This window comes from Xiphophorus maculatus, chromosome 1 (assembly GCF_002775205.1).
Source record: "Xiphophorus maculatus strain JP 163 A chromosome 1, X_maculatus-5.0-male, whole genome shotgun sequence".
In the NCBI taxonomy this organism is placed as follows: Eukaryota; Metazoa; Chordata; class Actinopteri; order Cyprinodontiformes; family Poeciliidae; genus Xiphophorus; species Xiphophorus maculatus.
Window position 1 is genome coordinate 18,610,310 of NC_036443.1, and position 18,374 is coordinate 18,628,683.

An 18,374-nucleotide genomic window follows, 5' to 3' on the forward strand; every position below is an offset into this window, starting at 1 on the left:
TCTAAATCTGTGGTAACAGATACTGAGAGGAATTGACGCTGCTGTTTAACCATATGCTGAACTATTTTTGGGTGAAAACTTGTGGGTGGAATTTCATATGGAAACCTTTGACAATCTTTTACTACCTGGCTGGCTTACTATTTCTGTCTGTTCTTTGCAGAATCTTAAAGGAAATGTTTAACGTAAAGTTTTTTTTTTTGTTTATCCTTTTCCTTCTGTGTTGTTTAGTTTCACAGTAAAAGTAAAACCCTTTGCTTTTTTTTATGCCAAGGGGAATTTTCCCCTCCAATAGTTTGCCTGAGTCAAAAGAATAACCATTTTGTTACACAGGTTTATCTACTTCCATCCTAAAATATATTTGCATGATGCTGCTTCAGTGGTTAAAATGAATATGCATCAAACGGAGGATTAAAAGCCACTTATAGTTCACACCAGATCACCACTTATAAGAGTTTTATTTTATATATATATATATATATATATATATATATATATATATATATATATATATATATATATATATATATATATATATATAAAATAAAGCTATGATTTCCTTTTTTTTACATACAAAATGATATGGACGTGTTTTCTTAGGCCAAACAATTGCACTGAGCTTAACGTAGTAGACTGTCTTGAAGTGTTGACATAATCTTTTGAATAAAAGGGACCCTAAAAGCACTAGAAAAAAGCACCAGTCTTGAAAATTCAGATTTTATTTCATTTTCATTTTCATTTCAATATCATGTAATTTGCTCTCACTGTCCCCTTATGGTCAATCGTGGAACACCTCTGTAATTTAGAGCAATGGGTCTGGAATTATGGGCAACTCTTTAAGCAGATATGTATGTAAGCAATTCTTAAACACATTTAAAACAAAGATGAAAAACAATGTACATAGCACCAAGTTGACATACAGTATTTTTTTTTTTTTTTTTTTTAAAAGACAAGGCTAGTATCGACATGGATGGTGTCAGGTATGCTTGTCAGCAGAAACCTGTAGCAGCATTTTCTCTTTTGTTAGTATTTCTCCATAAAAACATTTTAACGTCATCATTATGCAGTCACTTCATATAAGTTAAAATGATAGCACATACACAATCATAATACTCAAGAGAAAAACAACAAATACCCTACAAAAACAGTTATGGAAATATGTTTGCCATGTTACAGAATCAGAAAGAAGTTTTTCTTGTTTAGCAGATCTGGAGCCACTGGGGAAAAAAAGCTTATGTGTGAGAGCCTTTACCAGTTGCAGTAATTTGCATCTGTGCAAATGCTATATGAACAAGAGAGACAGAAACAAAAAAATAAGGCACTTGGGCCTAGTCAGAAGCACACATACAGTGTCTTTCTTATAAAAACTGTAGCCAAAATGCTACTGGTCATTGTTTTGTTTGGTGGCATCCTTGGATGCAAAGTCACCTTTCAGATCATCCAGCTGCTCTGAATGAGAGGTCATTGTACCGTTCACCTGCCTAAGAATGGCAACAGAGTGTTTCTCCAGCTCTGCCCTGATTCTTTCCAGGTTCTCTGCAAGTTCCCCAAGGCTGCTGCACTGGCTCTCCACCTGGCTTACTCTGCTGTCAACGACCTTTACCTCTTTCTGCACCTCCATTGCTGTGCTGCGGCAGCCTTGTAGCCCCCCTGACAACTGTCTCTTCAGAGCTGCTAGCTCACCCCGAAGCTCTGCCAATCGCCTCTCGCTTGCTCCAAGTAGGGAAGCCTGATGGCCCATGAGTTTGGTGATTCCTTGCACTTGGTTGACAATTTGATGTTCCTTCTGCTCCCACGAGGAGTTAACATGGCCCACTTCAGTTGCAATGAAGCTAATAGAGTCTTTCAGGCCCTTTAGAGTGCGGTTCACAGAGTTTATGTTGACCTTTAGCAGGGTGATCTCTCCTTGAACGGAGCCCTCTGATTCCTCCTGAGCAATGCGGAGTAGCAGGTTATTCAAGGTGTTGTTTAGGTGGTCCAGCTGGGTAGAATGGGAGTCCAAACGGTTTATCATCTTCTTATCCATTCCTTTACATTCCTCACCTGTTAAGGTGTCTGTGATAACTTCCTCTTGTGGGGTGGACTGGGCACAATTGGAAGTGCAAAGGAGCTCCAGGTCTAATAGCTGTTTCTGAATTCCACTCAAGTCTCCTTCTACTCTCCTCCTGACTGAGTCAATTTCTGTCTCCAGTGCAGGAACCACTTGACCCTCCAGTAGAGCAGGAGTTGTAGCATTGCTTAGTTCTTCCACTGCCACAAACACCCTCTCCTCTAGAGTCTTCAACTTGTCTTCAAGCAAGGTTTTGAAGCCATCCAGACCACTATGAAACCCTTCAACCCCACCAGGTTCACCATTGGTGGCATTCAGTCTACCTTCCATGTCCACCAGACGCGTCTCGACTAGGGTCTCTATGTGAAGGGTTTGGTCAGAGAGGACCGTCTGCAGCTGCCTCTGAGATTCGGTTATATCTTTTACAGATTCTTCTAGCCGCAACATGCGCTCAGACAAGCTGTTCACCTGTAATTATCAACATATATTTTTAGAATTAATTATCAAGATTTTTATTATTACAAAATTTGGGAAATTGCTGACCTTACTAAAGTCACCCATACCTGTCCACAACAGCTCTCAGTCAGAGTTAGACCCTGAATCTGAGCTTGCAAGGTGCCCAACTCCTCCCTTAGGCCAGTTTCTCTGCCGTCTAGAGATTGCTGCATTTGCTCCTGGCCATCCAAGTGCTCCTTTTGGCACTGCCGCTGCATCTCCCCAATCTTCTCCTCACAGTGGTTCTCCATGCCAGTAAGACGGCGTTCAAAGCCGTCGAGGATCTCAGCTCTCACACCAGCTAACTTAATATCCAAGATCTCGTCCAGATAAGAGGTTGAGCCTGGACCAGGGATGGATTCGCCGGTGGCTCCATCCAACAGTTTCTTCAGCTGGCCATCATGACCTATGACCATACCCTAAAGAAATACATATATATTGAAAAATGTATTAAAAAATTTAATAAAAATCATAGAAGAACTGTTATGATTTCAATCTTTATATCATATCTAGACAAGGTACCTGGATTTCTTCCAAAATGTGAGACTTGGCTCGCAGCTCATCCTTCACTTCAGTCACTCTTCCTGCTAAGTCTCCAAATCCAGTTATGGTTCCTCCTCCTTCCAATCCATCTGGGATCACCCCGAATCCCACCGTTGAGTCCGGTGTTCTTGGAGGGTTGGTCAGCAGGGACACCAGTAATTTGTTGGTTTCTTCACGGAGGGATGTTCGAAGTCGCTCCTCGAGGCCAGTCACCACACCATTGAGGGTTTCTAGACCCTGGGTGAGGCGACGTAGGTCCAGCTCCATGCGGTCCAAACGTTCACCTGTCACTCCTAAAAAGTCACATTATTACTTGGAATTTCAAGAAAAAGATTGATACACAAGATGTATCTGGACAAGACAATCGTGACTCATTTCTTACCATAGTTAGGTTTTCCTCCAGGGAAGAGTTTGCCTGGATCCAATGGAGCTCCTCCAGGCTTCTGGTCCACTGGAGGTCTTGGTCCATGAGGAAATCCCTTAATACCGGGGCGATGGGGACCTATGATGTCAGGTAGTGATGTGGGCCCACCATGGCAAGCTTCACCAGAGTAACCAGGGCAGCATTTCCATTCGAGTTCTGTCACAGTCTTATACCCCACTTTATATGTTGGCCTGTGAAATGTTCTGTACCTGAATTAATCGAGATAAAAATAGAATGCTTTCTGTCGGTGCAAATAGAGATGATTCAGCTATATAAATATGCTTCTGTTTGTTAAATAATTCAACTTGGAGCACAGATTCCAGATGGATAGATGGCACAGAGAAAAAAAACTGCAGGAAGTTGTTTTCTATGGGATTAAACGTGGATTAAAGGAAGATTAGGAGATTAAGATAAATTGTAGTGTAAATGGTGTGGCATCAGAGGATTGAGTTCAGATCAACGCCCAACTTTAATATTATCTTGTTTACAATCAAACTCACTCTCCTCCTTTAATGCACACACTCACAAATTGAACTTTCATTTTTGAAGATAGAGTTCAGTTAAATTTTTCTGTCAGTGTGTGTTTTAAATACATATTGCATAATATCAGAGAGGATACAGTACCATTTTCAACATTTGTTACCAACCCATTGGATTATGACTCAATTATAACTGTTAACTGACACATGATCTATAGTTTGGAAATCTCTAATCCACATGTAAGCTGGAAAATAATTAGAAAATTAAGGACCGATTTCCCTAATTTTCCCTGTAAGCTGTTAACAATAATAAAAATAATTAAAATAACAACCTCTGGCACAGATGCATAAAACCTCCAGCTGTAAAACAATATGTGATTTGATCACTAGAGGGCAGCACTTGCATGGGTTATGTCAGTTGTCTAATGCAGTTTTTCTAAAAACATAAAGTCACAATTGCACACTTTAATCATTACATCCAAGGATTGTGAATTTAGATGGACATTCACTAGTTTAAGATCGTTTTGAAATGCTTGGATTTTGTTGATCAGGTTGATTGACATACATGATTACAGGGCATTTCTGACCCCAGATGCACTTGGTGGTGTATTCGGCCTTCACATAGGTTTCCACTCCATCCTGGAGGATGCAGGTGATGTTCTTCTGAACCATGTAAGCACAGTGGTTTCTGCAGGCATTAAAGAATTATGTCAGAGTGAAATCAGGCCTAGTGAAGAACAAAGACAGGTTAAACATAAATCACTTTTATTTAAGATCACAAGCTTTGTTCTCCAAATTGTAATTCTAGACAAGACTCGGGTGCATCGGCAGCTGAAATCACTTTAGCAAATCTACTAATTGAAAAAGCTCTCAAATTAGTGTTATACTACCGGTTCAGAATATTGGACTGTTTTTTGATGTTCGCCCTGTGGAATATTCAATATAATGATCTGAATTCATTTTAGCCGTTATCTATAGCGCTTGAGTCTTTGCCAGGCCTGCTCAAAGAAACAAAACTGTGCTGGCATACTGAACAGCCCTGAGGGACACCATACAAAATGTTTTGTTTCTCAAAATTGTCAGATTCACTTTAAACAAGCACATAGACGCTTGAAAGCTTGCTTACATTATGCCACTGTGAAACTTTTACTCTGCCCTTAGCAGAGGGCTGGGAATGTTTCTGCTAGAAAAAAGATATTTGCTAAAGACAAAGCTGCAAAAGACAAACCCCAACAGATAGATCCAATTATCTGTTGGGGTTCTCCTTCATGTAAGTATTTCAACTGGGTAATTGTAAGTCTGTATAGGTTATCATCCATAACTAAAGCACTGGTTTAAAGACAACATTGTATGAATAGGCAACACTGCATTAAACTACACATGAAAGAATGGTTGAGTCCTTCAGGTGGACTCAGAATCCACATAACACATAACAACTTGACTGCAGCTACTTGTTGCATCATGCTGGAGTTGGGCCTCCTCTGTCCCCTCACTCTCTCTTTCCAGCTAGCGCAGCTATAGCAACTGTTAAATTTTTCACTTGGACTCGCTGCAACTCAAGAAGTGAGGATCCAGACTCTTCAGGTTCGTATGTGAAGAATTGTTTTTTTGGGGGGTTTTTTTTGGATTCAGAGGGGAGTAATTAACAGCACATGTTACTTAACATCGCCTCCCAGCTGTTTTGGCATAAATAGTCATGTTGGATGCAGCAGGGAGGATCTGAGGAAGGTTGAGTTAACAGGTTCAGGGAGCACAACCAGTTTGGAATCTGTGAGGGAACAGCTCTGCTGCAAAATTCTGACTGCATGGACAGAATGTTTCGCAGTGCCACCACTCTGAAAGTGTTGACATATGTTAATGGCATCAGATGGGGAAGGGCTGGCGCCGGAATGAGAGAGCTCCTTTCACATGACCCTGACAACCTGCGCTGATGTGGTATGATGGCGGCATTCAGACTCACACATGCAGCTGCAGCTGGTTGCTGCAGACAAACAGAAAGCAAGCAGATTTATTTGGCTGAAATAATTTATTAGATGGGGTTTACTGTAGGTATGGTGGGTGGAAATTGCACAACAAATGTGATAACATGTTTGGTTTCTCGTCAGATCCTTCAAGAAACAACTTGACACATGTACAGTGAATATGACTGCACTGCTAATGGATTGATTTCATGTTGTTTTCACCCAGGACCACATTTGGAGGCTCTTTTTTTTACGATCTCTGAGAAATTTTGACACTGATCACTCCCTCCGCTGTCATCTGTTGCTCTGTATGCCTCAGAGGAAACACACACACAGTCATTTTTCTTCTTTTCCTTTATCTACAGTACTTCTCTTTTTCTTCAGGGTGTTTTACAATGATGCAAAATTGTATGTAATCTAAATCAGATTTGATATCTGAGGTTTATCTAGAGCATTAAAAAGAGTTGCAGTTTGTATTTGAGAGTGTGAATGTTGAGCAAAATTTACATATGTACTTGTAACAGAAGACAGAAAGCAGCTTAGTGTAATGTAAATAAATCACAGGAGGTGTGTGACCCTGTTCTTACACACATGTATGGAGTGCTGCTGAGTGAAATGAAAAGTGAGCATGATCACCGAGTTGTTTGTCAGGTGCACATCTGGAGGGTAGAGCCCCTGAAACTGACACTCAATCAGCAAAGAAGACATAAGTCCAGAAGAAAAAAGGGCAAAGCTAGACTCTCTCATTCATCATCACTGTTTCTGTTTTCACAGTTTGAGGTTGTCGGTGTCATTTGGATGCTTTTCTGTATAATATTTAATTCTCAATACTCCAAAGAATGACACCAGGGAGAGTAAAGTGCTGGAAAACAGTTTGGCTGAGAATACTGTGCATGGTGGAAATCCAGCTCTGCACTCTGTCGCCATGGTGACGCTTGTTGGTGGTAGCTGATCTGGGGATGCTTTTCTTCAGCAGGAAGAGAGAAGCTGGTCAGAATTGATGAAAAGATAGCTGGAATTAAGTACCAGGAACTCCTGGAATAAAATTTGTTATAGGTCTGAAACTTAAGCAGCGGCTTACTTTCCTTCAGGACAAGAATCATAAATGTATACCCAGAGCGACAATGAAACTGATTCCTGGATTACAATGGGCAAATTAAAATCAACATTAATGTATAAAATTGAGAATCAACGGTGGGACTTACAAATTGCTGACTTACTCCACCCAGTTTGGCCATACTTGAGATATTCTGGAAACAAAAATAAGTGAAACTCTAGCTCTACATTTGCATATTATATATAATTTTTTGTGGGGTAAGAATTGTTTTAATAGCGTGTGTACTTTTTCTTCCACTTCAAAATGTTATTGATTTTTTGTAATTTTTATCCCATATTTTCAGAATGAAATACATCCAAGTTTGAGGTTCTGTGACAAAATGTGAAAAAAATAAAGTTTGTTGCAATGAAAATCCTGTTGTTCCACACTGCGGTGTTGGGCACATTAGATCAACTCCTCTGTTGTATCAATAAATATTTGAGTTCTTACTTGAAGGACAACAATAATATGCCAAAACCTGCACAGTCTACACAAACCCGATTTCAAAAATATGATCCCTGGATATAAAAGTTGAGAGCCATCTTTAGACTTTGTTATTTTTTCTGCCATGTCTGCTCCAGGGTGGGGAGAAATTTGTTTTGGCTCTCACTGCGTTCCACAGCTGGGAAAAGTCCTAATCTGGGAACTTTGGAAAAATAATAAGACAATTCAGATCCATGTGATCTGAGATGGATGTGAAGATCAACGGTGAAAACATAGATCAGAAAATCTATTCCTAGATTGTCCCGAAAGAACAATTTTGCAAAATAAAACACCCCTCTTCAACTGCATGACCAAATATAACAGATACAAAAATAGTCAGAGCTTCTCCTTTATCATTAACCTTTTCATGTGTGTTTTTAGGGGATAAGAGACATGACTTCCCTTTCCTGTGAGCCTCCATGCTGAACTATGTTTCAGCAGTCACCCAGAACAAACAGACCAAGCACCGGTTGTGAACAAGCTTTTTAATGATTTTTTCCATTTTGAGGGCCTTTCATGTAGATCCAAGTGTTGGGAATATTTAGGAACAAATTTAGAAAAATATATTGTTCACACAAGGCGAGCAAAGGTAAAAATAAAAATAAAAAGGTAAATGCGTCTCAAAATTGTTATAACTTGATCAAGTGTAGTGCATTGTGAATTTGTATGAATTACCTAGCAAAGGTGTTTAAAACCCCCCAAACTTCCATTTGACTCATTGCAATTCGAATCATAGATGTCATTTTTCTGAATTGTATGTGACCAATGCAAAGAAGCAAAAAATTGAAGTGGGATCTTAGACTCACTTTTTTCTAAAATAAAATCTGAGAGTTTTGGAGGGGAATGCATTTTTGCACATAAACAGCTTTGCACATAGGATTTAAATCAAATCTAATTAGGAAAAAAGGGCATTCTTGAAGAGAAATATCCCCTCAGTATGTTGCTACCACCAGCTTGTTTGATGGGGGCAGTGATTATGTTCCGGGTAATATTCAGTGTCAGTTTTCATTCAAAAAGGTCAAAACTTTCAAATTTGGTCTCATTTTACCACAGCACTTGTTTTAATACTTTTTCTGTGCTCCTACATCTGCATTTTTGCATATTCGTATTAATTATAAAAATTTCTGTAACTTATTTTTTGTTTAATTTATTTGCTTTCTTTAGAGTTTAGTAACCTTTTTTAACAATTAGATTTACCCAATGTGCTACCACTAATCTTATTTTTCTTGGTATTTGCCCTGTGAGAAGACTCCTCACTTAAACTTTAAATCTCTTCAGAACTGTCTCCTTGATCTGTTTGCTGTGTTCATTGGTCTTCATGATGCTGTTTGTTCACTAATGTTCTGTAACAAAAAACATCAGCCCTTCACACAACAACTCACATTGAAATGACATTACATGCAGGAGGAAACTGTTTACTAATTAGGTGATTTCTTCATGCATGCAGAACAAGACCAAAGAGCAGAGAGAGAAAGAGGAAGTTCAAACCATGTCTTTGATTGAACATAAACGGATCACAAACAGAAGATAAACAAAATGACTCTAAAAACTGAGAGGAGACACCTGCTGTTTTCCAAGTATCAATAATTTATCTCTTGTGGATAATAAGACACAAAAACTGCATCAAGTTTCTGGTGAGAGCTTGCTTTACTCTAACTTTTGGTTCCTTTTATATGTTAAGATTAGATTTTAGAAATCCTGACGTAGTAAGCTGTTTAAACCCATTAATCCAACTGCATGTTGTTTGGTGTCTGTTTTGTTAAATATGGCCCAATATAGTGCATATTTGACCAAAGACTGGACTGACAAAAGAGTCCAGATTGGGTAGTTTTTTTTAACCCAGCAGTTTTTAGAGCATGTGTTATTAGAAACTCCCTTGCTGTCTTCTTGAAATTTGCAAGAAAACACAACCAAAAATGTAAGAAAAAACAGATGTCCAGTGTGGGTGTATACCCTTGACATACCACCCAGTTGTAACCTCTCCAACTGAGCCAAACTCTGTAACCTCTGCTGTATACTTCCTCACCTGACTTTAATCTTCAGAAATGTCCTCACTGTCACATCGCACAACACTTTTGGTTCACTTCTGCTGACTAACTGAATTTTTTAACCTCCTTTCTTCTCCCTTAGTGAAAGGTTCCAGCAAATAACAGTTTTACAGCATCATAGGGAAAAAGCAGAAGTGCCGCCAAAGACTGTCAGAAAAATATTACATCTCTACGCTTCTTAGGCTCAACCTAACTCACCATTCAATCTTCCATTTCACATTGCTTTCTCTTTCCTTTTAAAATGTAAAAACTGTTCAACCATCACTGCATACCAATCGTTTGCTGGCCTATGTCACTAATATTTTATCATTTATCTTTCTGATTGAGATTCCACTTGGCGTCCATCTGTTGCCTCATCATCATCAACCTCTGTTTATTTTGATACTGTGACACTCAGTGGCTCATCTTCCACGCTCTCACCTGCAGGGGTCCCTGACTGTTTGAACCCGGGCCACCGCTGTCGGCTCAGACAGATTTACGACTGGCCGGGGGCTGATAGGAACCCATGCAATCTTTTATAAGGCCTTCAGCAGCTGTGTCTATATGCTAACAGATCTCCTCCAGGGCCCATCTCTTTTCATAAATGCTTTTAATGATGCCAGCTGGCATATCCTCAAGCTCTATGGTCTGGTTGACTGAGGCTTCTCCTGGCTAATGATGGAGGTCAAAGATACTCCCAGCTCTAAAACCTTGGGGGATCCATCTGACATTCGGAGGAAAATGTCAGCCAAGTCACCTTCCATTATTACACCTCAAAATAATGTGCTTTTCATTTCAATTCCCAACTCTTGTAATTGCTAATAGAGGTATTACATGTTATCTATTAGCTCATGGATTTGAACAGCATAATCCTTCTCTACTTCTTTTAGGCAATTTTTTATTTATTTATTTTTTTTAGCAGGAAGAAGCAAAGATGCTCAAGTTAGAAAAAAAAAATCTGCTTCACTTATCCCTAAGCATTTCCCAGAGCACATAATCTGCTTTACTTTTTATGCATGTGGAAGAAAAATGTGTTTAAACTGTATTATTAGATTAGTTAGACTCACTGCAGCTACTGTGTGGGATATAAGCTTCTCAGTCGCTGAATAAAAATGCTTGAAAACAAGAGCAGGGCACACACCGTAGCTGTAGGACAGAACTGAGCCTTTCATTGAAAACAAAATATGAATCTCAATTAATTGATTTTTGCCTTTTCATTCACCAACTCAGCACAAACCTTAACATTTTAAGAAACAGAGCTCAGTTTTTTTTGTTGCCATAATTAAAATAGATAAACAGAACTATAATGCAATCCCTTAAAAGGGGGAAACAAATCTTTCAGTTTTGCCATGCTTATAAAACAGATTTGTACTGATTTGTTTTGTTTTTGACAGTAGTCCTCTGGCTACTTACTTAATGTGGATACCATGTGGGCAGAAGTGCTCACAGTAACCAAATATCTAAGCCCAACGCCAAAAATAATTACATCTTAATTTCCAGGCTAATCAGCTAAATCTTCAGAAACAATATCCTTTGGCGTATTTGCAACTTATATGTTTTCAAGAAGAACGGGCTGTTGTGAATGGGAAATGGATTGAGAAATTTAGAGACTAAAGTTGTTTAAATTCTGAAAGGTTGTTTAGTAAGCAAGATGTTAAGATTCATAGCATGATTAATTTGCCCTCTTCTTTAGGAGAAAATTCTACTAAAGTACTAATTTTAGTTTGAACAGAGGGACACTTTTCTATCCCTAAAAGGCTCATCTCAGCTTAGAGTATCTGTCCTCTAGACACATCTCTAAACCCCAAACAAATTCAGCATCATACCTTACCTGCCTTATTTGTACCTTTGTCAGGTTAAAATGCAGTACTAATTTGATCCTTTTATAGTGCTATATAATTAAATCCAGTTGCTCAAATGATGGCAATAGTAAGTCCAGTCAATTGCATTCACTGCTCCAATTCCTCGTCTCAAATGAATGACTCCTATTAACAGGTAGGAACTGGTTCAGAGTGGCTCTCTGCTGCAGTTTTCTTCATCAAACAAAAGTGTCCTAAACAACTGGTCTCACTATGGCAATATGACGTGATACTTCAAAGAAAAGGTAATGGACGTTATCCGTGGTTTTTCTACCTTTCATCCGTTGTGCTGTAGTAATAGAAAATTAAAACCAACTCTTGCACAAAACTTGCAATCCAGATGGGACCTCCTGAATGTAAACCTGACGAAATACCAGATGCAGCTGCTGAAACCACACAAAAGCCTCAATTAGAGAAAAAGGGGAAGTAGAGTTATTTCTTCCGTGATAAAATCAAAGCTATTCAGAACATTTGAATCATCCTACTTTCATTAAAAGGTAAAACACAGAATGAAAAATTGCCTCCGTTTCTTTGGTACGCCTAAAGCCTTTAAGTTGCACCAGATAGAGCCTGAAGTTTGATTAATAACTCGGTTAAAGGGAGCTTGGGAGTTTACTGCCCAGTCTTTGTAATTCTTAGCAGGAGACTGGCTCAATTCCCGTCCTCCACTGGGCACTCAACCCAAGCTTACAAGAGCAACCCACAACCTCTAACCTCTATCAGCTTCCTGACCTTTGCCCCTTGATCTCTGTCATATACATCACCCAAAAACCCACAGATATAACTCAAATCTGATCAGTGGTTACACGTGACACCCAACAAATGCCAGGTTCAAGATGATATAGGGAAAACCTTTTTTTTTTTTTTCAAATGACTTGTTTGTTGCTTCTGTATTTAGTTATTCTTCCACTATTCTACAGTAGAGAGGATGAGAATCTTCACATGCAATTGTTTTTGTGTCTCTGTTTTAATAAAACGAAACTTTAAAACAGAAGGAGACGAATATCCTAACATTAGACACAGTGTCTAAGCCGTCTAAGATGTCACTGGCAGAGGCTTTCAGGACCATAAATTGTCTCAGAGCAGCAAGTGGTTGCATTGAATGAAAGAAATGACTGTGAAATCAAATCACTCGCTTTGCTGCCAAAACATAGATGATAATTGAAAGTGACGACAAACCAAGCTGGGGACTCCCAAATATTTCAGCAGCAGGAATGTGTGTCGTAAAATGTGACTGTGTGCTCAGCAAGAAACAGAAAAGGTTTGACCTTGAAGATTTCCTCAACGCAACACAAATCTACAGACATTATTAAATATTTTCACACTTGGAGATAATATTGTGTACAAGTTACAGAACAAGTATTATTATTAGGCCTCTATTTCCACTGAGCTGTCAGGTCGACAACAACTGAGCTCACCTAACACAAGTGTTGGTCGGACACTTACACGTTCTTGGGCGCTGTTGCTCCAACAAGGACATCAGCTCTCGGTAAACATCATTGTTAAACTCACGGGCATGAATGTTAAGAAATAATGCCTACTAGTACTCAAAAATCTATAGAGAACAACAAGCATGTGATAGGTACAGTAGGTAGGTAGGTAATTTAATTTATGTAGCACATTTTCAGCAACAAGACAATTCAAAGTGCTGGTAAATGAGTTAATACGCAGAATCAGGCATGAAATATTTTCCAAGATAGAAATAGATTTGGCACCATAATGAGCTCCTTAATGGATGCTTCTGTCTTATGACACTGGCATGCTGCAGATGTGTGGAGTGATGCTAAAAACACCCGAAGGATTGAGAGTCAAAACTGTAGGGATTGTCAAATTAAACGTTTTGATTAATAAACACTGACGTAAGGCCGATTAAAAATGTATGGTTTTTAATGTCAATTCAGCTTTTATTGAGTCAATGTCAAAACTAAGCGCTTGCTATTTATGCTGGAAACTCGTACTGAATGGCAGCTTCCTATGAGCTGCTGAAAGATGAGATGCAGAGCTCACAGGAAAGTCCTAAGAACGGTCAGAGTGAAGCAAGAATCTTGCTTTCTTTATATGTTTGTTAAAAATCTACCCGTTCGCTGTTTTGCAAGTTGTCACTGGAGCTTTGGCAGCTCTAATAATAACATGTTATATTCAGAGCTGTGTGAGCCCTGTCACTTTATAAAAGCTTGCACTCAATGCAGAGAGGCTGAAGGTTGGACCCCACCTAAATAAAAAGCTGAATGCTTGCACGTGTTAGTAATTTGGAGTATGCTGGTGTGATGCTTTTCAAATGCTCCTGTGACAGAGCTTTTGTTTGGATAACTCCATCAGCAATGTGTTCACTTACTTTTCCCAATTAATAATGATGGCCGTTTTTCTTTTTCTTTTGAAACATGCATTAAACTAATTTATAGGGTTTGATATACATTACATTTCAAGTTAATGTGAGGAGCAAATCCAGTTTTGCTTTTGCAAGAACAAAATAAATGGAACAACAAAGAAGGTTCTGTTTCAATGTTATAAGCCATTAATAGCTTACCTGCAGGTGATCATATTCTTTGTACATTTATTTAGTATAAATCTAGTTGATGCTGGCAGCTGAAGCTAAAGGGTTGTGTGAGAGAGGTCAAAACTAAAGCAGAGTTGGTGTTTCCATGAAGAGTTCAAGGAAACACTATTTTGTGTACGGTACCTTAAAACCATCTTTATGTATGTTTACTGTGATTGTCCATATTATTTAGTTACTACTATTTGAAAATGCTTTACATGTTCAGATTGATAATTAATAATGCACTACCTCGTAATGCCATCCATCCATTGTCTATACATGGTTAATCTAACAGAGTTGGGTAGAGGTTATGGGGAGGGGCAGTGACGACTGGTGTCTCTGGCAGTTATTGGGCAAAAAGTGGGGTGCAGGTTGCCAGGTTCTAAATAATCACACAATACATGTATTGATATGTTTTAAGGCTCATAAAACAGTACTTGCACAAACTGCTGTAACAGTTTGTACGATAATAATTGTTTTAAGATTGTAGACATTTGCTTTGGTCTTGGTTTCTCTCACAGAACTTGTTAGCTTTAGCCCCCAGCAACAACTAATAGAGATTTATACTAACGGAAGGCACAAGGAAAGTGACCTAATGGATTAAAAATAACAAAATGTTTATAACCTTTAAGCAGAACATCCCTTTAAAAATCCTTAACTAACTTTTTAATGCAGGTTAAACTGTCCCCCTTTATTTTTTTATGTAACATCAAAATTTGGCTTACTTCTCATTTTGCACGTTTGTATAGTGCACATCCCAAAAGAGGTAAACAGAGCAACCATGTTCATATCAACATTAATTTGGCTGCTTATGAGGTTATTATCCCAACAAAGTTCTATACTGTGAGCTTTTAAACACCATCTCACCAAACTGAAGTACTTTTAAGATAGTTGTTTTAAGTCCTTCTCAGTTTTGACTCTTTTTTCAGTCAAGCTGCTAGCTTCAACCTTCGGGACCAATTAGTCTGGATTTATACCAAATGAAGAACCCAAGAGAGTTATCTTCTGCAGGTATGATATTAACTGCTTTGACCTTTTTACAGAAGATCACTTCCAAAATCCTGAGATTTCCCTTTACTGGTACAGGATGAGGAGAGGCAAATTGAATGTAGGAGAGCCAATAAAGTAAGGTTGGGCAATCAGCGGTCTCCTGGGGCATTTTGAGTGGAGCAGCAGGTAGCTGGGGAGCTGTCCAAAGATATAACAGTTCTGATGGGAAGCCAAGCACAAAAAGAGAAGGGGGAGGAGAAAAAGGGAAGAAAAATTGAAAAATAAAAAATCTCTGCAGGTCAGGCAGTCACCACTATCTACACAAACATATACGCAAACTTTAATTAACATCACAGGTGATGTCTATTTAATATCATCTCATAGGTAGCTGTGTTAATTCAGCTAACAGCTAACTGTTTTCTATTCATTAGAAATGATTGAGTAATAGCACCTCATATATTTGTGTGGATGGGGAGAGAATTCATCAGAGGACACAAACATAAACCCACAGTGTTATTGTTTTAGTATTGACTGGAAATCCTTTGTGCCACTCCCTTCTGGCAGCAAGCATCCAGCTGCGCTGTCAGGCTCTGCCACTAACGCCTTCCTCTTACAGTTCGCGTCCACTGCGAGGGATCCCATAATTCACTCTGTTGCATCATAAACACCATAATGATGACTTTGTTTCTGAGTACGGCGAGCCTGTTGTTGCTTTTTACACTCTGCCACGGATGGTGTTTAGGTCTGAGCCACAGAAATGTCAATTAAACCCTAACTAGAGCCAATGTTTCTGCAACTCTCTGGTGACATGGCTCTGTCGGTGGATGTTCAGCATGGGCTGGCTCCAGCTTGTAGTCTAGGCTCATGTTTAAACATCTGATAGGGGAAAACATTATTAACTGTAATCGACACTTACTTGTGGCGGGTCATAGGCTTGTTTGGTGAGTACTGAGGATTGAGTCCAGCTTTGTAGAGGTTGTATCGGCTTCCATAGAATGGGTTGATGTGGCCTCCATACAAAGTCCCTTTGCTGTTCACCACTGACAGCATCACTCCCAAGAGAAAGATCTGTGCTGAAAGCTGGCACAGTTTGCTCCACATTGTTGTGATAAAAAAAAAAGCCTGATCAGTCCCAGAGTCTCAAAAAAGCAAGTGCCTAGTGATGCAGACAGGTTAAAAAAGTAACAGCTTTAGTTCCACATAACGGTATATAAAGTCATCTTTTGCTACAAGTGGAGTCTTGTTTTCTTTAGTGGACCCTGAAGGACACATGGAGCCCAAACTGCTATAGCATCCTGTCCCGTGTGCACTTTCAATTTTTCAAGTAACGCAAAAAAGGTCTGACCACACCAAACATGCAAGTCAGAAAGGCATAGAGGATGAAGAGGGGAGGGGAGGGGAAAAAGGCAAGGAAAACAACCCAAAGGTAATCGGGAGGAGGGGAGAAGAGGAAGAAGAGAGCAGAAGAAAGAAGAAGATAAGGGAAGAAAGCATCTAAAATTCAAGCTCCATATACACACGTGCAAGATTGTTCAAGAGCTGCCGACAACGCTCGACCCTCCCGGCAATCGGCTCTCTGCACGAATGAGGGTGTGTGTGTGAGTACAAGAAGCAGCGTGCTGCTCTGCAGCCTCAAAAGGGGCAGGCAGACAGCCGGTATTTGCATATCCCACCCTAACTCACTCTGTGTGCTGAGGGAACAGAGTGGCAGCGTCATTTGGTCACTGCTTTTATTGTTTGTTTTCCCACATCAATACAAAGAAAGTTCAGATTAAAAGATGTATTTTTTTTTGTTGCCCTCCTAAGTTTGTTAAAGATTTTGTGCCTTTGCCCATTTTTTCCCTCCCTTTCCATGTCTTACAGAAGCAGCTGTGCATGAAATATATCCCAATGTGCGACACCATGTGTGTTACTGAGACACTGCAGAGCTGGCCACAATAGACCTCCTCCTTGCTTCACTGCAGTCAGACATTAAATATCCTAACAAGATCTTCGGTCAACTTGCACACCCGGCGACCTGCTTGTGCTATACTGCGTTTCTGTTTGATTTTCAAATTCAGGCTTTACTGCCCTCTGTACCTCTCGGTTTTCAGGGGAAACTTCTTAGATTTTAGGTGCTAATGTTTGATCAAAGAGGCTTTGTTGCTCTATACATTTTGGAAAAATTACCCAGGATAAAATTTCTGCAATCCAAGCAAAGTAGTAAAAAGATAAGGGTTCTTTACAACCCTCAATGAGGTGTTTTGATGCAGAAATTGAAGCTAAACCTGAAACTTTAACTTAAATCAAAACCCGAATGTTTGAAGCTCAAGGAAAACTTTAGACTGCCTTGGAAAATATTAATACTCCTTTAACTGTTTCACATTTTCTCATGATACAGCTCCAGTCTTTTACATGGTTTCGTAATTTGTTGCAAAGAAAAATGTCAAAGTGTGGCCTCCATATTCACACAATCTTCATTTGATATCTCTACATAAAATACAGCGTGATTTAGAATTAACCTAAAAAGTATAGAAAGCTTAAAAAAGCTACACCACTTGTAAAAACCTTGAGACTGGGGCAGAGGTTCACCTTGCCTCCTTTTCCTTCTATTTCACAATTATTTGCTACTTTTTGTTGGTCTATCACTTATAATCCCAAACAATACTTTGTGATTTTTGTTGTAATTTCAAGACATTCAAAGAAGCTTGTACTCAGATCAGATTTGAAGCAACATTTCAAGCCTCACAATTGAATTATGAAAGGATGTTCAGATGATAAACACTGTCAATGCCATATAGAAAGGACAGACATGGAAGAAGTGATTGTCTAATCTTCTTGTTGAACGGCTGCTTGGCAACATCCTTCTCACCTTCGTGCTGACTAGGCATCATTGAACTTCGTCTATTTACTCTTCATTTGCAGGTTGATGTGAAAGAGAAAACCGTAGTTGTAGTTTGCAAGAGACATCACACAAGTGGTCAACTTCCTGACCACTGAACAAAAGCCACTCAAACTCAACCAGCGATTGAGGATTCAGGCTTTATAACTGCTAAAAGGCTCAATAAAAATGAACTCAGATCCTTGAGCAGAAGGTTTGATTGATAGTCCCTTCAGATTCCTTTATGCTATTCCAAAGTATGCCTTGCAGTGTGAAATCATGTCCTGGTTTCTTTTATCAGCTCAAAAAGAAACTGTTCAAAACCTGGCCGTTTTGGCAAGCAGTGGTGTACCGAAATACTGTTTTTCAAAGAAAAGGAGGGAAGGATTTTACAGAAGTCTGAGCAAACAGACAGTCCAGATGGGTGAGAGAAGGCTGTAATTTATCTATATGTGCAGTATCTGTTTATCAGATGTTACATTTAGTTTAAGTTTAAATCAATATGGGCAATTTTTAAGATGATTATTACTTTATTTGGCAAAACTGAAAGTGCATGCAAATATCCTCTACTCAT

General features: G+C 39.1%; 1 protein-coding gene across 1 annotated transcript; it reads right to left on the reverse strand.

The window, feature by feature from the left end:
- Positions 1-698: 698 nt before the first annotated feature.
- emilin3 (elastin microfibril interfacer 3) lies at positions 699-16,508 on the reverse strand. The gene is made up of 6 exons (XM_014469753.2): positions 15,857-16,508; positions 4,554-4,676; positions 3,468-3,718; positions 3,065-3,378; positions 2,611-2,961; positions 699-2,515 (listed from the first exon to the last, which is right to left on the reverse strand). The coding sequence occupies exons 1-6, from the start codon at positions 16,039-16,041 to the stop codon at positions 1,379-1,381; spliced, it is 2,361 nt and encodes a 786-aa protein (XP_014325239.1). The 5' UTR covers positions 16,042-16,508; the 3' UTR covers positions 699-1,378.
- Positions 16,509-18,374: the final 1,866 nt, after the last annotated feature.